General features: G+C 34.4%; 1 protein-coding gene across 2 annotated transcripts in view; it reads right to left on the bottom strand.

The window, feature by feature from the left end:
- The window catches only part of Hmgcr (HMG coenzyme A reductase), a 183,699-nt gene that overhangs the window by 51,599 nt on the left and 105,330 nt on the right, over positions 1–26,770 (bottom strand). For both annotated transcript variants that reach the window (XM_090373218.1, XM_090373217.1), the window contains exons 6-12: positions 21,883–21,988; positions 16,698–16,804; positions 15,629–15,748; positions 12,638–12,765; positions 9,465–9,652; positions 7,894–8,144; positions 6,976–7,170 (exon numbers count right to left, since the gene is read on the bottom strand). In XM_090373218.1, the coding sequence (XP_090229344.1) occupies positions 6,976–7,170; positions 7,894–8,144; positions 9,465–9,652; positions 12,638–12,765; positions 15,629–15,748; positions 16,698–16,804; positions 21,883–21,988 (1,095 nt within the window). The remainder of the gene's footprint in view (positions 1–6,975; positions 7,171–7,893; positions 8,145–9,464; positions 9,653–12,637; positions 12,766–15,628; positions 15,749–16,697; positions 16,805–21,882; positions 21,989–26,770) is intronic.

Here is a 26,770-nt window from a genome sequence, read left to right as displayed (position 1 = left end):
TTTGCTCCTGGCAGACATACCCTGGTCCTGTTCCACCTATCCTTTTTACATACCATGTTCCCCGTTTCCCTGACAATAGAGTCACCAATAATTACTAGTTTATGTGGGACCAGAACATTCTGCCTTGGGGGTTGCCACTTTGTTGCGTAATGACCATGTGCAAGCTCTGGCATTGATGTGGGCAGCTGAGAGCTTGATGGGCCCCTCAATCTAGATCCTTCGAGGGCATTCACCCTGTCCTTCAAGCTCTCATATAGGCCCATAACGTCTGATTTCGTTACACTTCTTGCATCGTGCACACACAAAGACATCCCTCATGGCAATATCATGTCCCGTACCCGATTACTCCACAAACATCAAGCAAACAGTGCATTTTAAAAGGCTGCGATTCAGATGGCAACTACCCCCTCTGTTCCCCCCTGAGCCACAGCACTCCCATTAGCTTGCACCTTTTGCTTTGCTGCCAAGTCATGATTTCGATTTAGTATGCTGCTGCAACAGGATCTAGAAAAGTTGAGCAGATGGGCTGTGAGGTGACAACTGAACATTGATAAATGTAAAGTACTGCATATGGGAAGCAGTAACCCCAGAGTAACATATCAACTGTGTGGTACTACACTGACAGTGGTAGAGTGAAAAGGACCTGGGGGAAATTGTGTAGGCAGATATGAAGTTTTCTGAGCAGTGCAGATGGTCTGCAAGAGAAGCTCATGGTGTCTTGTTAAAGATATACAGGAATTTTTCTAGCAGGGATAAGGAGGTGATTATCCCCTTGTATAAGGCGATGGTCAGGCCACACCTTGATTACTGTATGCAGGTCTGGAGGCCTCATTTTAAGAAGGATATAGAGCTGTTGGAATGAGTACAGAGAAGGGCAACAAGACTGGTGAATGGAACAAAGGGTTGCTCTTACGAAGGAAGGCTTAAGTTTTGCAAATTGCAGTGTCTGGAAACTAGCACCTGCGAGATGATCTGATTGAGGCGTATAAAGCCTTGAATGGTCTAAGCATGCTCAATGCTGAATGGATTCTTCCTATTGCTCAGAATAATCACCTGAGAGGGCATAAATTCAAACTGAGGAAAGACAGTTGTAGGACAGATGTGCGGAAGTTTGCCTTTAGCCAGCGGGTGGTTGATTCCTGGAACAAACTTCCATCTGCCATTGTAGAAGTTGATAGCTTAAACAGATTCAAGGCAGAACTAGACAAATATTTCGAGCGAGTGGATGGGTGAAACGAGAAGGGTGTTTTGTTTTTTTTTCGTTTTTTTGGTTGATGCTATATAAGCTTGCTTTCTTGCATCGTGTGCCCTTGCTAATGCTAAATGCACTGCTTAAACCTGTCCTCTATCCAGGAGGAATTTTAGTCAAGATTTTAATCTTGGGTTTGTAGTTTGATATAATCAGTAAGCTTACTTTCATAATTAAAATTTGAATTTTATACTTTTCTCTCATGTGAAAACATTGTCATTACTGATTTTCAATTTTTTAGATTTCAATATTAATTTTTTTCAACACGACATTTTCATACACTACCCTACTGTTAACAATCAGAAACCTCTCCATTGATAGTTGAACATGTGCCCAAACATCATGTGTCAGACAACTATAAATATGGCTTTCAAGAAGACAATAGTATAATTGCGAATGCAAGATAACTCAATCAAGAAAGTTAAGACTAACAGAGCAGAGTGATAATAGGGTGCAACATAAGCAATCAATTGAGTGACATTTCAACAGCAGAATATTCCTACATTGACAAAAGGTGATGTGATTTGCAGATGAAAGTAGACTGGTTCTGAAACGATCACAAAACAGTCCAGAAAACCTCTGAAGCTAATGGAAAGTGACAGAAGAGCAATGCAAAAAATTGTCTGACATGAGTCAACGTTGTTGCAGTAGACAGACAGACAGACACAGAGAGAGAGAGAGAGAGAGAGAGAGAGAGAGAGAGAGAGAGAGAGAGAGAAAAACTGGTACATCTGTCAACACAGGACCGTGGTAACCCATATGTCAGTGCAGGATGCTGCATGAGATGGGTTACCATGGTTGAGCAGCCATCCACAAAACACTAACACCCCAACTAATGCCAGATGCCATCTAGTTTGGTGTAAGACCACCAACCTTGGACCATAAGCCAATGGAGAGCTGTGCTTTGGAGTGACGAGTCACAGCAAATGGCCTACCAGTGTGATGGTCATGCCTGGGTGTTGTTGTTGAGTTTAACAACACATAGGTTGTCAGGGCCATATTGTGTCTTTCTCGTGCCTGGGTATGAATGATTCAAGGAGAAAGCTACCAGTCAAGCTGTGTCATCCTGGCAGTGAAGTTTGCTGGAGGCTACACTGATGGTCTGGGGCTATTATTCGTGGTTTGGCCTGAGGCTATTCATTGTTTGGACAAACCCCCCATGAATACAGGTATCTACCATACCTGTATCAGCAGGACAATACTCCATATCATATGCTTGCATTGTAATGAACTGGTTTGAGAACATGAACATCAAAATAAGCTAGACTGGACAGCCCTGAGCCTTGACCTCAATCGTATAGAGAACCTCTGGGATGAATTGGCTCATCAGGTGCATGTGAGCAGAGAATGTCCAAAAACCACAGCTGAACTGGTCACTGCTTTGAAAGCCAAATGGCAGAAAATACTGTAGGACATTTACAAAAACAAAAAAAAAAAAAAAACAGTGGAGATTGTTCCACAGAAACTAGAGGTCATCATAAAGGCTACAGGTTTCGGCACACACAAGTTTTTCTGTAAATGAAAGTTATTTGCAGATGTGTCCAGATATTAATGATAGGGCAGTGTATTTCTTAAAAGATGCTTATTTTTTTAGAACTCCGTTTCTTTTGTTTCCCATTAATTTTGATAGTTTATTTTTTATGAATGATTCTTGTTCTTTCTCCTGTGATGTATTGATGTGCTTGATATAAAACAGACAAACTTCCCCCCCAAGCAATTAGTATTCTATGTAACATGAAGTCTGTACATATAAAATATGTGTCAAAATTGTGATAGTATTTACACAAGTGAAACTCTAGAGAAAGGAAGATAGCATAGAGATGCATACATTAGTCACAAAGAAAGGTGATTGAGAAATCACCATCCAAATGTACCACTCCAAAAATATCAATGTCATAAATGCATAAGTCAGAAGATCTACTTCTCTTTTTTAGTAAAGGAAATGTTCTGAATTTCAGAGGCAAAGCCTTGTCTGTACCTCCTATCTTTGAAAGAGCCATTAGTGGCGTAGGAACACCTTGGCATTGGGGCAGGTGACAAGGGCACCGAGAGGAGAAGGGCGCCACTGACAAGCCACATCAGTACACTGCCAAGCTATTTCAACACCCAAGGCTAGCTGACGAAATGGGGCCCCTCGATGATGTTGAATCAAGATGACAGCACAGGGAGGGCGAAAATTAATTTTCACATGGCGATTCAAGCCTGCATGCATCCTTACATCTGAGTACATACTGCATAGCATTATAGATCTATTTGCTGTCCAGAATGTAACTTTGAAGGGATCAATCAGGTGATCGCTTCATCAGCACATTTTATTAGTAACGGCCACATGGTGCAAGAAAGCCTATGGCTTATGCTGCACCAGTCAATAAAAAAAAAAAAAAAAAAAATCCGAACAAAACAATGATAAAAACAAAAAAAATAAATAAATAATAATAATTAATAAATAAAAAAAATAAAATAAAAAATAAATAAAAAATAAATAAAAAGGAAATTAAACCTATCATCCTATGCGCTTCCCTTACCCGAAAGTACTATCCAGATGAACTTTGAATTTCCCCAAACTGTCGGCCTCTACCACCCATGAAGGCAACTTATGCATGCTCGAATGCATAGCAGTTTGCAATTCACACATTGTGTATGAACTGAATAAGTTAGTGTTTTTGTGAGTGCTATATAAACAGGTAATCGTGAATATTGTGATTTATAATTTAAATAAAACAATAAAGGCCAAATTAATTTTAGACATGCCACCAAAGAAAAAAGTGGACATCAGTAATGTGCAGAAAGACTGCATAAAGAGGAAATTAGAAAAAACATTCCACTAGTTTACAATAAGCCACTCCAAACCTGAAAGTGACAAACAAAACGGACATGATTCGAATGAAGATGAAACAAATGATGCCACCACTGAAATGGAAGTCCAAGAAAAAGCTCAAACAGTTGAAGTTATTTTAAAAGAATTAGAAAGTGTGGACAATAACCAACAACAGTTGGCAGAAGAAAATGATGGCAGCAATAATATTAACATGGAACATGCAAGTCTAAATTTAATGATCCGACCACATGGAACTTTAATACCTACAAAAACAGATCTCTTATGGTGCAAGATGGTCCCGAACATATAGTCTTAAATATGTATCCTGTCACTAATGGCAGATGTTTCAATAATTTGTGGAAATACAAAAATGAAGGTATTGAAAAAAAAAAAAAAAAAAGGAAATGGTTATTTTATTCCAAAAACAAAGATGCAATATATTGTTCTCCATGCCTCTTATTTGTATCTGGCACAAATAATTTTACATTTTGCAGCACAGATAGATTTGAGGATAGGAAACATCTAAATCCAAACATTTTTTCATAAGAATTCATTACAACACAAACAATTTCACAAAATGGAAATTATTAGAAAAGGGTCTTCAAAGAAGTGGACTAATTGACATCGCTGCACAAACAGCACTAAGAAGCGAAATTTCGAAATGGTATCATATATTGAAAATAATATTGAAATGTATATTGTTCTGTGCTGAAAATAATTTGGCATTTCGTGGACATGCGAGTAATATAGATACCGAAGAAAAAAAAGATTGTGGCGTATTTTTAAACTTGATAAAATTTGTCAGCCAGTTTGACTTTGGTATGAAAAATGCTCTGGAATTGCATATTAAACACTACACTAATTATTTATATCCAGAAATTCAGAATGAATTTATTAATTTGTTAGCAACAAAAGTACAAAGTGAAATAACTTAAAATACCTAAATGCAACAAGGCATATGTTTATATCTGTGTGGATACATGATAGATAACACCATAGATAGTAGTGTGGGAGGCATCATTTCCTCTGTATCTCATATTGTGCTTGAGGATAGGCCAATAGCTTTGAAACAGTGCCGTTTAACTTCCACGAAACAACAGATGACCACTTGTCGGGATAAAGGAAAATCACTCTTAAAAATCTAACAGGGTGCTTACAATAGAAGGTTGACCAGAGCCTAATATCTGAATGTTTAATACACTTTGGTCTGCCCACTAGCTATGGATACACAGAAAGTAGTTAACCAGCTCGACTTCTCGGTATGTGGGACAGGTAGGCGGATAGGTGTCATGGGTCCCACGGTGGTGACGGTCCCATTGAGTTGCAGATGGTAATCTTTATCCTTATGGAAAATTCTCTTCGTTCTATGAACGAAGAAAATTTGCTTCCATAAAACGAAGAAATAAAATTCTAAAAAAATTTGGTAAAGAAATTCTATATAGCAAATTCTAAAAAAATTCAGTAAAAAGAAAACATTTATCTCTAAATAGAAAAATTCCCTATAAAGAAGTTTGTTAAACAGAGGTCCGACTGTATTTATTATGATTTTACCAATTATTGAAAAAAGGCAGGTAGCCACGAATTTGCCAAGGGCGCCAAAAACCTAGCTACACCTCCGAGAGCCATTACTACATATGGAGTTTTGGTGGAAATCATTCAATATATGCAAAAACACCAGACCATGGATCATCAGAGAGAACGTCTACAGGGTCAACTGAAGCTCATCCTAGAATCTGAGCCAGGTGCTTCAAAATCCAACCAGAACATTTAGAACATGCACACAATGGAGTGGCCAGATGCATTCAAAGGAATGAAATCGTATAAGATTCTAAAAAAGGTTCGTGATTATAGTTACAAGTCAATGATACATCCAAACTGCCAATCATATCTGCTGCTCTTGAAGCCTTTGAATGACAGAGGACAATTACAAAAATTATTTTTAATAGAATGTTTGGAGGAAGGAGAGAATTCTTGACTAATCTTCCACAAAACTATACAGCAAACAATAGCACAACTATAATTGATCATGAATACTTAATTTACTTCTTAAATCCAAATGTGACTAATCACTGATTTGCTACTTAAGATAAATTATAATTAAGTTACATCAAAATACATTAATGGCTAATTAGCCAACTAAAGACAACCAGGGAATGGAGAGGTAATTATGTCAATAACCTTTTGTATCTAAAAAAAGTATAAAATCATTATGAAGTTAAGTAAATTAACTTAAATTTTTAAAATAGAATTTTAATTATTAATATAAACATAAAATAGAACAGAATTTAATTATTAATATAAATGTAAAAGAATAGAATTTTTAATTATTAATATTTTTTAAATAAATATTTTAAGTCAAACTCCTAATTGTAAACAGTATGAACACTATTCTGTCACCTTTGATATGTAACAAGTTATGAAATTCTATGAAGATATTCTTTATAAAGTTCTAACTTAGAAGGAAAGCTGCATTCTGCAAGCCTAAAATGAAACTTTTTGTCATTAAAAATAAATATATATTGTATATATATATATTTTTTTAAACATAGCATACTGCATTTTAAAGTTTTCTGGTGTTGGAAAAAGAGTCATCTAATTAAATTGGGAGTTAGTGGATTTATATTTATAATAACAATAACCATCATCATTCTGTAAATTTTATGTAAAGTTAAACTTGAATTGCAAATATACTAAAAACTTTGCCTGATTATCACAATAATCACTATTGTTATGTGTGAATTTCCTAAATAATCTGTTTTTCAAAAATTACATCCCTGACAAGTAAAACATTTTCTCCAAATCAAAAATACAAACAACAACTGAATATTCAAATAAATACTGTGAAATGGCTAATTAACGTAGTTTTTTTTTTTTTTACAGCTAAATTCCAATTTTAAAAAATCCTTACCAGAGAATAGTCATAATTAGTATATGGAAGACCCTCAAAAATATTTTCGCGATTGGAATTTTTTTCAATTAGTCTTCTACGTATTGCAACTCCTCTTTCAGCATTTCCCAAAGCAGATTCAAGAGAATAAGATGAAATATGCTTGTGCTGAACCAGAAGCAGGATTTCATCATCTGTAAGAAGGTGTGAACCATCCTACACAAAAATATTAACAAATAATTAAAGTTGGGGAGAATAAATTAAATATAACAAAAAATTTAATAATAATTAATTTTAATTATATATATTTATATATAATAACAATCATAAAATAATACATTTAACTAATAATGTTTGCAATTGTTAGATAATATTAAATTTAAGTAGATATCAATGAGGTAATTTTTGTTATACGATTTATTTATTATTTATAGTAACACAGCCACTTTTTTTTTAAACCAACTATTGTTGTGAGGGTAATTTTAGTTTTTTCTCCCATTTTTGCTATTTCACTTCATCTTCACCATAAAACCATTTCTTTTCATTAGAAGTAATGCTCAGCACTTCAAAGTAAATTTTGTTACATCTCTATTACAAATTTTGGAATTCTCTACTGAATAGAGTGAAAATGTGCTAGTGGCAATATGTCATACATGATTTCCTTACCTAACTTCACAAAATTCATCTAACCAAATTATGAATTTAATTCAAATTAAATTTGGTTAATATGTTTAACTGGTTTATGAAATAAAATAACTATTATAAAATTTAACTGTTTTTGCTCATATTAAATTCAACAAAATATATAATTTAAATATTTAACAGTTTTAAATATCCATATAGAATGGTTGGCTAAATTGAATAATTACTTATTTTAATCATAAGTTCATAAAGTGTTGTCTGTACAAAATATTTTTAGACTTTAACAAACTTAGTTACCTCACTATTAAAAATGTTTAAACACTCCTGTAAATCATGTGGTTCTCTACTTTTTTCTAACTGTAATAAGACTTTGAGATTTTCCAGCCCTTGAACGTCATCTGTTTGTACTTGTTTCTTATTTTCATTCAGCTCAAGTGCTTCAGTGTCAGAGTCCTCTCCACCTACTACAAATGAAGCTTGTGGTGTATATGATAATTTCCGAACATTTGGCGATTTTAATGATTGTTCCTTTGCAGTTTCTTTTATTTCTAGAGGAGGGAAAAAAAATCTAATTTAATTAAAAAGATAAAGAAAAACTAGAAGGATATAAAAAGAAATTAATATAGATCAGTTTCTAATAATTACTTTGTTTTATAACTCTCCTTACTATAATACAGGACTTCGTTAATATAGTATTACTACGGTGAGCCAAAAATTTTTGCAAAAGCAGCTATGATCCTCTACATCTGCACCTTAATTTCCTCACATCTCATTAATAGTTGATACTGGTTTCAAGTACTTCATCTTTCACTTTTCACACAATAGGAATTTTATCTAATTTATCTCTTGCACATCAGCGAAATCAACAGCTGAAAGCAGACTAGACCAACATGCCTGCCTTCAGCTCAGCTGTTGAATTGATTGCCATGTTGAAGGTGGAATGAACCAAAATACTGCTGTCCCGTTACCAAAACTTGGTTCGGAAGGAGCTTAAGACAAGGATACGATGTCTAATTAAGGCCAGAGGAAGGCTAAAAATGTAAACTGCAGCCATTATTAATCCACTTCAGGATGGAAGCCTCCTCAACGATTCATGTTCAGGGAAAATGGACCATAATCTGCCATACTGGTTGGCAGATCGACCGTATTTAGCAGTCAAGGGCTTGAACCCCTTGAGTGCAGTAGCACACACACTGACTAGAGTGTGTGTGTGTGTGTGTGTGTGTGTGTGTGTGTGTGTGTGTGCGTTACTGCACTCCCACTCCTGACCACTGGAATAAGGAGGCCTGTAGCAAGGTACCCTTCTGAATACATAATGACTACAAAATTCCCTTGTCTTTCTTAGCAATACAAACTTTTCCAATTTGTTTAGTCAGCCAAGGACTTTTTTCCTTCTATGTGTGATCAATAAGCTGTTATATTTTTTAAACTTATCATATTTAAATGTGTGTCAGGATTTTATATTTTTCAGGTTAGGTCTTACACATATATTTTGGTTTTAAATCTTTGATAAGACTGGTATTGACTTGAGAAAGAAAGTTGAAGCATGGAATATGCTAGATGGTGCTTAGATTTAAATTTAATTTTTATGCTCTTAAATTTATGCTTAGATTAATTAAGTGTCTCCATTCCAGCTGAGTGAGAATTTTGCTGCTAATAAGCAGCAAAATTCTCATTAATCATTAAATATTTAGGTTTTTAAATGAATATTTTCAAGCCAGGAGACAAAGTTGAGGGTTACAGGAGATAGGCAAATGAGAGGAACTATTTTTTATTTCTTCTGATATTTTTGATTAAATTTCCCATAATGAACAAAGTGAAATTAGAATAATAATATTTATTTACTTTGAGTGGTAAATGGTACTTACTTCCACTAACATCTGTAACAATAAGGGCTGGAATCTGCTTAGAACTGCAACTTGATCCATTATCTGACGTTAAATGATGATTTACTAATCTTTCTGCAAGTTCTTCATTATTAAAAAATAAATATTTGATGGCTAAACAAGTACCCAATACCATAATAACCACTTCTTCTGACTTGAATGCAAACCATCTATATAGATAAAAAAAAACCAAACATATAAAATCAACAATATTGAGGTAAATAAGCATACAGAAAGTAAAAGTAAAACTAAAGAGACCGCACCTAAAGAAAGACATTGTGCTTCTTGAAAGGGTCCAAAGAAGGGGAACTCGCCAGGTGAGATCGGCAAAAGGATGTTCATATGAGAAAAAAAGACTTTGAACAGATGGGTTGCAGAGCTCGGAAACTAGGCACCTTAGAGAAGACTTGAATGAGGTGTTTAAGGCTCTGAGAGGCATAAACAAAATGAATAAGGATGAAATTTTCAGGGTTATAAATGATTTTAGAACAAGGGGGGCCATAATTTCAAGTTACAAGGGGAGTTGTTTAGACTGGATTGAAGGAAGTTTTATTTTAGCCAGCGAGTTATAAATTACTGGAATGAGTTACCGACATGGATGGTAGAGGCTGACAGTTTGGGGAAATTCAAAGGTCAGCTGGATAATTACCTAAGGGAGGAGAGAAATGCATAGGTTTGTCCATTTCCTTTTTTCTTATTAATTATTATTATTTTTTAATAATTTTCTTACTATTATTTTTTTATTTTATTATTTTTTGGCTGGTGCAGCATAAGCCATAGGCTTCCTTGCACCATGTGGCCATTACTAATACTAAAAGCAGGAAAGAGAAATTATCCATTATATTTTAGTGTAACTTAATCTTCATTTTTAAGCCAATGAATTAATAAATAATCAATGTACAGAAATAAAGATAATAAAATTGAGAACCTTTATAGTTTATTAAAACTACTGTCATAATTACAAGCTTTATTTTTTTTAAATTTCATTGGAATTCAGTGTTTTTTTTTTATAAGTGACATTATAAAACATTATAAAAGAACAATCTTTTGTATTCATGCCATAACTGTCTTGCTCAACATTATTCCTATCTTTAATGACTTATACTACCAGTCAATACACATGCTCCAACTACATCTTGTATTATTGTATCCAAGAAAGAAAAATAAAGGCTGAGGGACTGAAATAAAAGTTTGAGCATTGGCAAAAGGGAAGCAAAGGTTCAGAGCCATAACTGCCCCCCCCACTCCCAAGCTATCCCACTATACACAGTACAATATATAAATTACCTAAAACGATCAAATATCACCTACTAGTCTGGCTGCCTGCCATATGAGTATTTTGTAAACCTCGTTTTTGGAAATAAAATTTGAAAATTAAAATGGAAACTAACTCTACCTTGGTTCAGCTAGAGTTCTGTTCTGCTTAAGAGATAGCACCAACCACAAAACAGTACTCTAAGCAATGCAAAGTAGTGTTAGTTTCTTTTTTACAAAATTTTTCTTTATCCAAATTAGGATAAAGAAAAATTTATTTTATTTTAAAATTTTGTTAAAAAAATTTTTAACAAAATTTTTCTTTATCCAAATTAGGAATGCAAAACATGGTAAATGGTCAGAACTTTACAGGAACAAATCCCAGACTGCTACATATGGCAGACAACTAAGACTGATAGGTGATCTAGCTGGATTGTGATCAGTTTACACTATACATATTTATTTCAAATGAAGCCAAACATGAGATTTTAGTATTCCAAATTTATATAATTTTTTTCAAATTAATAAATTTACTTAGAATTCAGAGAAGTTTTCCTCATTAATGAGGAACCTGTATTAGAAATGCCCTTCAAAGAACAAGTTGTAGAATGTTTTCATCATGAAATGTATTAGTTACCTTAAGTCTTCCTTATAATTTTCTTACAAACTTCTGCATTACTTCTGAGGAGTCAAGGTGAATTAATAAATTTATAGATCCCTTTATTCCTTAAATATAATCATTGAATTTTTTAGTACTCTACCAAAATTAATGGGACACTTTCTGATTGCAGGAAAATCCACTGAATGTGGAAATATATAACTCAATTGTGCTATAAAAATAATCATCGTATCATGAAGGCAGGCACTTCAATGTGAATCTGCATATGCAGCAAATTGAGTCACGGGAAAGAGTCAATGTACTTTGAGGAGTATGACAGTTGGATATCATATTGGAAAAATTTGTGGCTATTTGTATAACAATTAAACATCCAAGTATATTGTTGGTAATGTGCTGCAAAAATGGAAGGCTAAAGGTGATGTGGCAAAGAAACTAGTACTTTAGGCCCAAAATCCTTACTGATAGAGACCAACACACTGCAACCTCATCATCTACTTTAGAGACATTTGCTATGGAGATACAAGGAGCCACAGATAATAACTATAAATGCTTTTGCATCTTATAAAAATGCTGCATGCCATGAATTTCTATTATGCCAAAAGGTGGCCCAACCAGTATTAATTTAAAAAAAAAAAAAAAAACAACATGCTGTATTCTGAACCATGTGTCTCATTACTTTTGGCAAAGTAGAATATTTTAATGAGAAATCAGTTCTTCCCACTAGAGATGGAAGTTTAAAGGACTATAGGAAAACTGGACAATTAGAATACAATTATTTCAAAACTGATATTTTCTGGAATATTTGAATAAATGAGATCATTAAAAATTAATTAATTTTTCTATTTTTAACCCTTGTTATTGTTTGTTATTTGGTTTTTAGGAGCATTAGCAACTAAGGCCATATTGCTCCGGGGATATGCGGTGGTCATTCCCTGACCTTTCCGCATCCTCCGTATTTGGTGGTCATGGGCTCAAACCCCGGTCTGATCAAGAAGCGTGTGCTACACACTGCCACTCCTGCCCACCTGGCTATGGAGGCATCTTTTAAACCTTAATCAGGTGCAAAATTTCAAACAAATCAATGTGACCAGTAAAGGTTCAAGAAGTGGATCAATTACTAGAATGAATGGGCAAAAAGAAAGGTAATATAAATAAATTTTATCTACTTTTTTGGACGTTCATTCTAATAACTTTTCCACCTGAAAATCAATCCTTTTAGATCCTCTGCCTGGTACAGGATTAAACAATCCTTTTACATAAAATGCAGAGGAACAATACATACCTTTCACAGTATTGGCTCCATGACTGAAAAGGGAAGTATTTTCCATCATTCTGATGACCTTGTCTTACATTTTCATCTGTTGGCAATGTTAACAGACTGTGTGCATGGACCATCACTAAACTGGCTGACTATAGAAAGAGTACACAAATTTATAAACACATGCTTAAAACTGTAAACCCTGCTGAATAAATTCTTAATAATTACAGGAATCAAGACAAAGTTAAATTTTCTTAATTTCTACAAGAAGTAATGTCCATTTTTCAGACAACAGGAAATATAAATGATAAGTCCTTTCAAAGACAGTCTCTCAAAATGTGAGACTATCACCACAAGATCTCTCAGTGCTAAGCTATAGATAACCATTTCTCTATAAGTATAATGCTAAATATTTATGATGTGATGCTATCTCTCCAATAACACTGTTGTTCAGTATTATTTGGCACCTCAGAGGAGGAGAGGCACTCTGTTGGTGCAATACTCAACAAGTGAGATGACAAAAAGGGGTGAAAAATCAGTTTTCAAACCCAAGTTTAATATTCGCTTTAAATTTGGATAAACATTCATCTTCCACAAGAGAAGGAAGTTTTATTCCAACAAAAATTGCTCTTCAACTAACTGAAAATTCAGATATCTATTACCCCCCCTCAATTTATCGCAAATCCCCTTCTGTGTGTCGTGATTAAATGTAAAAATGTTCTTGGCATTTAGTTTATTCAGTCCTTTTAAAGCTTTAAAGGACTCAATCAGGTTCCCTGAAGATGCTTGGTTTCTAAACACCAACTTAAAGAACTCCTCAAAAAAAAAAGTTACAAATGTCTCTTACAATAAGAATATTGTAAGCACAAATTAGCTCTGGTGGGTACTACTGCTGTGCTGTCTATGTTCCAGTAGCAATAGAGATTAATATCGCTTTGTGCATGTAACTAATCTTATTCCCTTTCTCTATAACATTTCCAAAAGGTTATACATCTTTCCCAAAATAGGGTTTTCTAGCTTATATGCAACACTGAAGGTGTAGCCTAACCACTAATTAATATACCAAAACGACAATGAAATAGGACCACCTTCCATAAAGGAAAAAGAAATAGTGGACTGCACCACAGAAAAACACAGCTTGGCTGGGCAGATGCATCAACAGCAGATGTGCAGGTTTGTGTACAGCTGGCTTGTAGTGTTACACATGATGAACATGGGAAGAGGACATGACATGCAAGACTTTCCTTCCTATGAGAAATTACTACTGATGCAAGGTTGGGAAGAGTGTCTGTCTCCAAGATATCACAACTAGTGGATCATTCCTGACCTACAACATGCAAGTTTACCAGGAGCAGCAGATAAGGGACGAAACAGCCAGCTTGCACAAAACCTGTGGTGTAAAACTGATGGTAGATGAACAGGGGTGAGACAAAGAGAACTGCAGAAAATTGTATTGACCAATAGGACAGTTAATGCAACACAACTGACCACAGATAAAAGTGTGGGACAGTTCATAGCATGAAATGGCAAGATAGTTTAAAATTGTTCACCTTATAATGCTATCCTTTATTTACTACATATAGGTAGCAGTAATTCCAGATTAATGTACCAGTTGTGTGGTACTACACTCAGGACAGTGGAAAATAAAATAAAAAAAAAAAAGATTTGGGGTAATTGTGCAGTCAAATATGAAGTTCTCTAAGCAGTGCAGACAGAATGCAGGGACAGCTCATAGGTTTTTGTCAATGATATACAGGAATTTGCTAGCAAGAATAAGGACGTGATTATCCTGTTGTACAAGGCAATGGTTAGGCCACACCTTGAGTACAGCATACAGGTCTGGGGCTGCATTTTAGGATGGATGAAGATGTGCTGAAATGGGTGCAGAGAAGGGCAAGACTGGTGAAGGCAAAAAAAAAAAAAAAAAAAAAAGGGTGGTCTTACCAAGAAAGGCTTCAGTTCTTCAAATTGAAGTGCCTGGAAACTAGGTGATCTGATAGGTGTTTAATGCTTTGATTGGGCAAGCTCAATGCTTATAGCATTCTTCCTCTTGTTCAGAATATGCACATAAGGGAGAGAAAAAATTCAAACTGATGTGGTTGCAGGATAGATGTGCAGAAGTTTGTGTTCAGCCAGTGGGTGGTTGAATTTCTCTTTTATCTCTTAATTGTATTTTCAAAATTATTTTATATCCATTTTAGTGCTTTATTTATGTATACATTTTAATAAATGTCTAATTTAACCCATTTGTCAGTTGTTACAATAAGTTATAGTGGGGTGGTTGACTGTTGGAACAAACTGATATCTGTTGTTGTGGAAGTGAGTAGGTTGAATAAATTCAAAGAACTAAACAAATTATTGGAGGGGATAGACAGGTGATGTGGAAGGGATTTTTTTTTTTTTTTTTTGCTGATGCTTTATAAGCTTGCTTTCTTGCATCACTTTCCACTACTAATATAAACATTTAATGGAAACAATTATAAATAACCTAGTTTTTAAACTTCAAATGTATATTTTTAAAATGAAAGCACCTGTTAAGGCACTTTGAACAGAATAAACTAATTGCATAACTTTGAACATATTCATAAGCAGACAAGTGGTGCATTTTATGCCCCATTCAATACTCTTGGAATAATGCCAAGAAATAGACTAGAATTGTGTACTTCGAAAATCATTTTAACAATATACCAGTTCCTAAAAATAAATTTCAAAGACTGATCAGGATTGTATTTTGCACTTTGAAATACATTACTAATTCTCAAGCATGAATTCATTTGGCCCATGAAATCAAATAAGTCTACTGTTACTGCCACAAACGAATACCATCAAAATTTGGAAAAAAAAACAAAAAAAACAAAGGTGGTACCAATCTTCTCATTTTCATGTTTAACCCAAACATCATATGACTTTATTAATAATGAATTAAATTAAATTAAGTCAAATGGGCTGATTTTAGTGCTAAACTACACTACAGAATAAGATAAATTAGTTCAAATAAATAATATTAAAATTTACCATAATAATTTTTACTCTCTGTACTACAGGGTTAGGCTTATGCTCTTCTTCCTGCTGTAGTATTTTAGCTACTGAACTCAACTGCCACACAGGATGCTCTCTAGACTGATCTCTCCAGATCTAAAAACAAGAAAAAGAAACCTGAGAGTTATCTGAAAATCAAACAATAACTAAAATTTAAAAAAATGCATTATAATCTTGGATTTACTGTTTTCATTCCGGAAACATGGACATTCCCATCTATGAACATTAAACAGAAATGTTTAATGCTTATGTAAGAAAAAATACACACATGAAAATTGCACACACACACACAAACACACTACAAATTAATTTATGTAATCAATTGCAGGGATCAAAGAAAGTATGCAAGAGAATGGCAGTGCCTGATTTCAGCATTTAAATGCTAGGATACTATATTAACATTTTTTTACCATAAATGCTGAATGTTAATTATGTAAGACGAAAGTCTACATTTGTAATCCTAACTAGCATTAAAGAATATAAATTGCAATACCAAATCACACAGTTATCAATACTGTTAGGTTTCAGATAATGAGTGATTAGAAGACTATATTCTATAATTCAGACTATCCCCCTCCTCCCTTTGTGATGTTCTACTGCATATGTTATATGAATTGTTATATGATGTTCCACTACATATGTTATATTAAAAGGTTTCACAATATTTCAATTCACACAGGTGAATTGAAATATTGTGAAATAAGCAAGCTTATTGAAATAAACCTTTCAATTAAAAGGTTTCACAATATTTCAATTCACACTATCATACAATTTCCCTATATTTAACATTAAATTAAACTGATAATAATACTCATTATGATGAAGTTGTTAGATGCTGTATTCTTGATAATGAATCAAAAACTTTTTTTTTTTATTGCTAAATATGAAAAAAAAAAAAAAGCCGCGTCAGGAATGTGAATAATTAAATGACATTTTATATGTCATAAGTTCTTTATAATACACTGAAAACAGAACTAAGCACTATGGAAATGATCTATCAGAATCTGATAAAAGGAAACAAAAAGAAAAAAATAATATTGCTCACCTGCAGTATTAAAGATAAACATGCGGGAAAGAAGGTCATAAATACAATATAGTTGCCAATTGCAGATATACAGGCAAAACAACACATCTCCTGCAATTTTTTAACACCTGAAACATTGAAGTAGGATATAATTATGCATAACACAAATGAATTTATACAAAAACTTCAAAATGAAAAATCCAATTTAAAAATTAGCCCTGCTACGCTAGTAATGTAATAATCAAATTATTACCATATTAATAACTAAGCTAACAGGACTAATTTTTGCTCATGTTACAACTAAATTTTAAGTGTAACGCAAGCAAAAATAAGATAATTATATTAAAATAAATACGTTAAAAAGGCCCAATGATAATGAACAGGAACAAACACATTTATCCATTACTGTACTCACTAAATTTAAGGAAAGTTTCCTCTAAAGCTTTGGCAAATAGGACTGCATATATAAATTAACTATTACAATTTATGGAGAATGAGGAAAAACATTTAAAATATGACTAAAAGGGTAAATCAGTTTTATGTAATATATACACTGGTAATGTTTAATGACAGTGGAATTGTCATGCCACACTGAATAACTAACAGCTTGCCATTCAGCTCCCTTACTTTTTCTTCTTATGTTGAATCTGATCATTCCAACATTGGCAAAGTGTCCCTACAATAAATCTTTCAATGTGAGATGGCACTACAACCTGCATCCCTATTGTTGGAACAGGAATGATGGTTTCCAGCACAATTCTGATAACTGACTTGTAACTGAGCAAGTGATAGGTCAGAGAACATCTTCAGAGAACTGGTCAATGAGAAAAAGTCTACATTAAACAGTTACTTTCAGGGAGTATAGCAGAATGGGGGGGGGGGGTATTCTGATACCAAAATTACGAATCAGCCTGATTGTTTTTTTGGAGGGTTGTTGTTGTTTTTAGGAGCATTAGCAACTAAGGCCATATTGCTCCGGAATATGCAGTGGTCATTCCCTGACCTTTCCGCATCCTCTGTATTTGGTGGTGAAGGGCTCGAACCCTGGTCTAATCAAGAAGCGTGTGCTACGCACTGCTGCTCCTTCCCACCTGGCTATGGAGGTGCTTTTTGGAGGGTATGGATGGGTGAGGTGTGTTTTATTTTGGCTGATGCTATGTAAGCTTACTTGCTTCCATCATTTGCCATTACTACTACTACTACAACAGTTATGAATATTCACTCCTGTTCAAAGTTAAGCAGACCTGCCCAGAAATGTTCCACGACCACTGGTCATATACCTACACGTGTACCAGGAATGCAAGGGTGACTATCCCTATTCTCTGCAACTTCCACTTTTAGGTCTTATGATTTAGTATCAATAACACTAAAGCACCTTCTTTTAAACTTTCCAGCATGGTCAAGGATTAAGAGGTGCCAGAATTTTAAATTTTCTGGATTTTACAGAGGCACACCTAGTATTGGTGATGTTTTGGAGAAACATTTCAATGAATATTAACACTAACAACTGAGTGTATTTACAATGGTAAATATTAAAATATTTACCCCCCCCATAAAATATACCAGAGCCTTTTTTATTTAAATAAAATCTATATGAATGACATCAATGGAAATTTATGAATTACTCAATTATTTTGTTTCCAATCGATCTACTTTTTGTTTTTGAAGAAATTTTGCCATAAAAAAATTAAAGAAGTGTTTTTAATTAAGCCTATTCATACATAATTATCTCATGTTGAAAAACAAAAATTTTAAATTGCCAGCATCTTTTCCATCCAATTACTGATGTATGCTACAGTCATGCATGATTCATGCATTTCCCAATGGAGGTGCTTTCTGGCTTCAGATGTTGTTTACATTTCTTGGTGGCAAACCATTCACTGCAGCATGCATTTTATTTAATTTTAGTTTCTTTCTAGTTTTGCTCACTGAAATGGACAAATGCAGGCATTTTTTAACATGTGAAAACTTATCTAAAGTGTGGCAAAAAATGAATTATTTTTTTCCATTTGAAAAAAAAATTAAAAATGTATACTTTTAATAAAAAAATTGTTTATTCACAATTGTATTCATAATAAATTGAAAATAAAGGGTAGCATCAAAAAAGTACAGATTTAAATTTTTTCATGCCAATTAAGGTTATAAAAATGGAATATCTTATCCCAAGGTGAATCTGTTAGAAGGAAATTTGCACAACTGTCAGAGGGTTAAGAAATAATTATTATAAGATAATCTTTATCAGTTTACACAACATTTTGCTTTTAATACTGTATACTGTGGAGAAATTTGATCAATTTTTCCAATAATCACTAAGTTTCATTTTTGTTGCCATTATAAATATAGAAGAGAGAAAAACAACAAGTGATTACAGGGAAGCCAGTTTAGTGACACAGCTGCCTGTTATTTTTCTCCTTGGTTTAGTCATCCACTGTTTACGGAAGAGATTAACTAGAGGTTTAACAAATCATACATTTTTACAGCTGTACCCACATCGGGCACTTTCAATCTCTTTGATATAAGTTGTTCTAAAGTGACATCAAACTGGTCACTAGCTCATACAAGCACTTTACAAGCAGCCATGTAACTACAATTTGTAAAGGCAGTTCATGCTGAGTTACAAGTTTACTGAATACGAGATGGCACTAAAAGAGAGAAATACAAAGTTATAGAGCTAAACCTATACAGTCTTAGGGAAATTAAGATTTTTTTTATTTTGGAGGACTACCCTGTCCTTTTATCTGTTTTTGTGGCCAGCAGGATTTAAACTTCATTGATAATGCAGTGGTTTTAATTTTCACAGCAGAACAAACTTTACTTTGTACAAGTTGCCCTAGTAATACTACTTTAAATCATCTAACCTTGTCAAAACACTAAAAGAAAACAGCTTTAGCTATGTTACAACTTCGAAAATTTCTGATTCTGTATATCACATGGCAGCTCACACAGAACAACTTTACAACTGATTTGTCCACCCATTCCCACTTACTATCTGATGAGGGTTTAGTTGGTCCTGAAACAGGTTGTCATGGGTCTCATCTTTTAATTAAATGACCAATTAACCTTTTGCCAAGGCCATATGTTTGAAATTTGAAAGAAGTGCAATGCCAGGGCAATTTTTTATAGGTGAGAATTAAGACTACTGCATTATCTATGCAGTTCAGTACCTTTCTTAATATTTAATTAATACCTTTCTTAATATATAAAAAGGTGTTTTTTTTTAAATGTCAGATTTTGAAGTGATAAATTGTAAAGAGTTTACTGTAACACAGTTCAACTTCCATCAGTCATCTGTTAATAATGACTGTGTGTACAACCCATGTTTGGCACCTCAATGTTTTTAAATTTGTGGAGTAGTCATGGATCTGTACTCAATCAGTGGATCGCTTGGTTGTCTCATGCTGATATTCATCTAGTGACTCCAGAACTGACAAAGTATGGGTACCTTCTTCCCCGACACCTTTTGAACAAGCCTTGAACAGCTCACATGAGTTACAATATAACTCATCTGTAATCAAATTTGACTATGAGGAAAGAGGATGAAATATGAATGCAGGAGACAGAAATGAGGTTTGCGAGGAGCATAGCCAGAATGATAAGACAAGATGTGATAAAAATCAAGAATTATTATTAGTAGCCATAAGGTGTAAGGAAGACTGAGGCATATGCTGCAAAAAAAAAAAAATAATAATAATCCCGAGTTACCCTGAGAGAGAGAGAGAGAGAGAGAGAGGAAATCGCCAAGAAAGAGAAGAATGATGATATCCAGCTCAGGACCCTGGGTTTGCCAAGCCCATACTAACCAGATGTGAGCCCCTGAGGTTAAATGGTGAGATCAGGGAGATAATTGAAGAGAAAAGCTCCAGAGTAGGATTGAAAGGTTCCGTTTGAGATGGTTCAGATGTCAAGAGGATGAACAAGAAACATGTTTGATTTACAACTAAAGGACAAAAGAACAAGAGACAATGGAAAGCAGAGAGACGGAAAACAAATTATGTAGTTATAAAATAGACATAGACATTTAGACGATGTCTTTTCTTAAAATAAACCCACTAACATACAAACATTTATTCCAATGTTTCGTGAGATTTTTCAAACATTGTTGCAGGAATGTTTGTTATTTGGTTTTTTTTAGGAGCATTAGTAACTAAGGCCATATTGCTCCGGGGATATGCGGTGGTCATTCTATGACCTTTCCACATGCTCCGTATTTGGTGGTCACAGGCTCGAACCCCAGTCTAATCAAGAAGCGTGTGCTATGCACTGCTGCTCCTGCTCACCTGGCTACAGAGGTGCCTTGCAGGAATGTTTCATTCCCTGCAAGTGAAAATCTTTCCTGAAAGAGGTGCTTAAGGTGAGGAAAAAAACAGAAATCTGAAAATGATAAATCAGGACCATATAGGGAATGCTGTAAGATGTTCCATCAAATCTATTCCATCTAATTAGCTATTGACTGCATATTGTGCATAGTTGTGCACTGTCATAGAAGATGATTCTATCATTAAGAAATTGGGTTTGTTTTTCTTCTTACAGCATTCCTCAAATGCCAGTCGAGTTGGACAAAATATTTGCACATTAACAGTGCAGTATGTTCTGTGAAATCAAATTAAAAGCTTTTTCTTGCTTTTCACACAAATCTTTTAAATGACAAAGACATTAGCAAAACAGCTATTGTCTTTTATATTTATACAGCTTTCTTTAATGATACATTCATCTTGAGCAAAATTAACAGCAGTGACTGAATTTTGCAGGCAACTAAGCTATGTTTAAACATGCAAGTTGCTTTTCCCTTAAGTAATCAAAACATACTAACATTTTTTGCAGACACCACTGCTGCTTTGCCATACTGTGTATGGCAAAGCAGCAGCGATCCGTAATTTCTTTGTGGACTTCTCTTGGTTTCTTGTCTGAAGCCCAAAAAATGGATGGCTCCCTGCAATTCTTTTGAATGTGTCCCTGCAATAACCATTTCCACATAGTCACATTTTAAAGGAAGCCAATCACACAAATCTCTTCAAATTTGTCACGTAGCACTCTACATATGTTGTACATTACATTTCTATACCACATAGTTTTTGAATATTACAACTGGAGTGTCTTTTCCTGAAGATCCTAGTAATATATTGTTAACCCTTTAAAGTCAAATAGCACAGAATAATACTTATAAGGTTAATAACTGTTTATGACTACAAAGTATTGAGACACTAACCTGAAAGCATGCCCATTCCAATAACCAGTGTTTCAACAAGTGTATCCAAAGTTATTGTTGGTCCAATAATTGCCATTCCTTCAGCAATGTTCTTTCTCACTTCTTCCTAAATGGTAAATGTAGGAAATTATAGTATACCTACTCCAATCTTAAAAAGAGATCACACAATTTTTATTAAGTGCAATAAAAAAAAAATAAGTTAATGAAAATATTATCATCAATATTAACCCTCCAATGGGCAGGGATGTGACAGACCCCTCCCCCAACTCACTAACAAACCCTTAATATTTTAAAGTCTGGTCTCTCTATTAAAAGTTCAACTAAAAACTATTGAGCACAAAGAAACTAACTGCAAAAATGCAAAATGCCTTATTTAAGTGCTACAAAAGTTGATCTGTTCTAATGCTTCAAATGATTTTTGTCTGAGAAATTCTGTTTCTAATATCATATCACATTGTTCACAGATACCACAAGTTTTTAAAAATTCTTCATCCAATATCACCTCTGTCATTCAAAATAAGCTGCCACAGAAGTTTCTCGAGTGTTAATCCAATTAGCCTTTTTTTTTTTTTTGTTCTTTTTTCACACAAAAAAGAATCTGTAAAACTACAAAAATCAGACAAAGATAAAAACCAGAACAAAGGTTGGGGGGAAAAAATAATTCAATAACATACCTCATTGTCCTGAAACTGATTCAAAGTAGCATTTGTTATTCCTAAGCAAGTGCTAAAACAATGTAACCTTGCTTGTGAAATTATTCTTGACAAGCTGGATCAAGATCCTTACAAGATACACTGCTACCAAGATCATCAGGGTGTCATTTGCACTGAAGAAAAATTAAATCATAAACAAGTTCTTCACAAGTAATGAAAATTTTCTGTAGTCCAAATCTGAATTGAATTCTCATGGGCTAGAGCAGTGTTCAACTCAATAGCTACCAAGACTAATGTAACCAAGCACAAAGGGAACCATTCTACATGACAGCACCCTACAAACAGAATGCCTGGATCTCAGACAATGGATAGGTAATATCGCCCACTTTCCTAACCAACAAAGCCTTGTGACATGATACTCTGACAGCTAAAAATGTCTTCTGACACTTAACATCCTTATTCATTATTCAGGGCAACTATTAAGGTACCAAGAATCAGCTGACTGCAGCCAACAAATGCTTTATCACTGCCAGAACAGGCAGACAAATCCTCACAATTCAAGCTTAAATACCTTTATTGACAACACTCCTATAAATATTATTAGTTGTCCTAACCAGACTTCAAATTCACTCATTTTATTGACAACACTCCTATAAGACACAGTTAACACTAAGCATACTTGTATAATTTACTATCCTGACACACCCAAAAATTATTTAAGTTATTTCCTAGCATTAGCTTCCTTTGCTTGAAACATTACCATTGTCACATTTTGCCAATGTGGATTTTGTGGCCACAGACAAGAACTCTTCATGTGTGTGTGTGTGTGTGTGTGTGTGTGTGTGTGTGTGCAAGCATTACTTTGACCCATATTATAAGATAAATGGGTATGTATATATATATCCCTGCCCCCTCCCCCCAAGTAGCAGTTTCCTTCAGTTCTCCTGTTTGCCTGAAACATTACTATTCTCAGCACATTTTGCTAATACTGGTTTTTGCAACCACAGACAAGAATCCTTAATGTTTGTGCAAGTATATGTTGACCAATATTATAAGATAAATGGGTGTGTCTATATACTCTTATATCCCCAAACCTTTGCACTACCTTTGTTCAAATTATATTCCTTTTCTACAAAACAGATTCCTTCTACCTACTAGGGTAGAACATGCTGATAAAAATCGGCCCCTCCCAACAAAAGCTTTGGCAGATTTCCTTAAGTCTCAAGTTAAGTCTTGTGGATTTCAGCATATATACATTCTGATCAACTTGTAGTGTTTTTTAGCATTCCATAGTCCTATATTTATCTGACATATGATCAGTTCATGTGCATTTAATATCTTTAGTCCCCATATGATTAATAATACTCACTTTACTCTCCTTAAAATCTGACTGTCTGTTGGTAACATCATCATCAATTGTTGCTCCCAGCAGACACTCTGGTTAGTCCATTTATCCTTATTGCAAAAAAATGTTACTCATTTCCCTGAAAATAGAATCTCTAAACAAAATTAAATCCTCTTGAAATAGAGTAGTAAGTATTAGACTATTCTGCTCTGGAGCTGTCATTGAAGGCATATCACTTTTGGCAAGTTACTAGATACTGAAGTCTCTAAAGAGTTCCCAGTTTGTTCCCTAGGGCAATCCAGTCATTTCTTCATCTAATAATGAACTAAGTTTTAACTTGTTAATTTGGGACTGGTACATTCCTTACATCGGGAACAAAAAAAAAAAAAAAAAAACACAATTGCTTTTGTTTGGATCTGTGAGTGACTTTATCATTGACCTTAGAGCTTCCCACAGATCTTTCTGGTTCAGTTAAATCTTGAGTAGTAGCAAGAAATTTATAGTTGCAATTTGAAAATTCCAGCAGATTAGTAAAAGGATCAGGCTGGTTACAAAAAAAAAAAAAAAAAAAAAAAACCCAGCTCATTTATCAATACTTAACCAAATCCCACTCAGCATTATCCCCCACCAATGGAACAAATATATTCCAGAATCAACTAGCTAATATACCAAATCAATTCATTTAGATTTAGCTTACTAAAATTAATGGAGAAGGCATTTCTGCCAATGACAAATCAAATCATGCTACGGAGGTCACCAATAAATTCACCATGGCATCCCCGGCCAACTGACGGTTACAAATTTGATTTTCAAGCGAATGTTAATCTTGCTCTAACACTGTGTGGGAATTGTAAAACAAATAAGAACTTGCAATCACTTATGTGGACCCTGAAGCAATGTTTGATCATGTCTCAGCCTTCTGGATGAGATTATAGTATAGTATGTGTTCTTATTATTAGACTTGGCAGTGATCCAGTAATCAGCATGTTCAGCTACAAGTAAGGTTTTGATTGGAGCCTGCACACTGCCACAAAAAATTAACATCCCATTGTGACTGACACTAAAACCTGGATGCACATTAAAAATTCAATGTGCATATCAGCCACAATGAAATTTGTAAAAAAAAAAAAAGAACTTCTGGCCTCAGCTACCTACAGAATAAATAAATAAATTTATAAATTCGACAGTTTATTAAAACAGACTAATTACACAGATGTTAAAATGGTAAATTATCTACAATTAAAACTGAAAATATGTACAATTAAGAACATAAAATAGTAGATTACAATTAAGAATTGCAATAAAATATACCTTAAAAACTGAAATAATGTAACTAATGCAATTCATTAATGTAACATAAAATAAATTGCACGACATGAAGCTTTCAAGGTCAAGGCGGCAAGTCTTTTTCTCAACTTAGACGAGATCAACGACAGTGAACACTGTCGTTGATCTTGCACTATAGAAAGAAAACCTACTCATATGTAAATATGCCAACTATCAACTGGTTACAGCAAATGGGGGGGATGAAATGATAGCATGAGAACATTCATTCATCAGACCCTGGGAGTACACTGTGGTGTCTGTTACTTGTATTACTGATTTACCATCTCTCATTGTGGTGAGAGAGAATGGCCTCCATAATAAGCTGCATGCAAGTTCCAGCATTACAATTCATGGTGGGACCTGCTACCAGTACATGGAGGTCCTTCCACCATATGAGATGGCATGAGTCTTGAACATAATCCAATATCTCAATATTAGATTGGGGTTACAATTAAAATGCTGCTTGCCCCAATAATGTTCAGCAACTGCTGAGTCATCAAAATCAGTCTGGCAGATATGCTCAGATACCCCATCACACAGTATGTTTAGACTTAACAATAAGCAAACCTCACAATATGGGCAATTAATATGACATACCAATTTCACATGATGGTAGAGCATTGCTCTCTTCCATTTCCATCATAAATGTAATTTAGGAAGAGTATTTCACCCTAGGCAAAATAGACTGTACAGAATCATAGTCTATATAGAATCATGAAATTGCACACAACCAATATGATAGTAATGCAACACCCTGGCAATATGTGCAGAAACAACTGGATAGTGGGGAAGGTAAGCCATAGCAATAAGTGATTTATCTTGATAGGAAATAAACTTATCATCCTGTAGCTGAAATTTATACAGAACATGAGGAGGAGGATAACCACATTTAGACAAATACAATCTGACCCTAACAAACTCAGCTTCCCTATCAACAGCAGAGTCACAATGCAAGTGTGCACAGTTGAACAATGCTCTAGCTGTACTGTGTAGATGCCCTAGGATGCATGCAGATTTATAATCTATGAACTGTCCCCGACACGTGGGTTTTCGATAAACCGAAGTAACTAAACGACAACCTACACGTCAGACCAAAACATCCAAGAATGGTAGAGCATTGCTCTCTTCCATTTCCATCATAAATGTAACAAACAAAGACAAGGAATTAAGATATCGTATGAGCAGTGCCTCCAATCCACAAGAAACTACAGCAAAGACATCATCAACATACCTACACCAGAGTCCGATGGAAACCAGAAGGCCCACAAGAGCATCTATAGTAATATTTGCTAGGAGTCACTAACTGGAGCACCCATAGCAGTACCCTGAATCTGTTTGTATAAAGATTTGCAGTTCAATAAACAGATATTTAAGTCCTGACATATATCAATATGTGAGCGAAGTCCTGCTCCCAAATGTGGAATCTGTCCAACAACCACTTAGCAAAAGTAATAGCAGAGTGAACTAAAATGGATATGAACAAGGAAACCAAGACCTCACCCTCTAATAACCTCAAAAAATGGGTACCACGACTAACAGTATATTCTATGGTACCAAGAAGTGG

The sequence above is a fragment of the Mastigoproctus giganteus genome, chromosome 5 (genome assembly GCF_048544385.1).
Source record: "Mastigoproctus giganteus isolate SK-2022 chromosome 5, ASM4854438v1, whole genome shotgun sequence".
Lineage (NCBI taxonomy): Eukaryota > Metazoa > Arthropoda > Arachnida > Uropygi > Thelyphonidae > Mastigoproctus > Mastigoproctus giganteus.
Note: the sequence above shows the minus strand (reverse complement) of the source record. Positions and strands in the feature narration are given on the sequence as shown.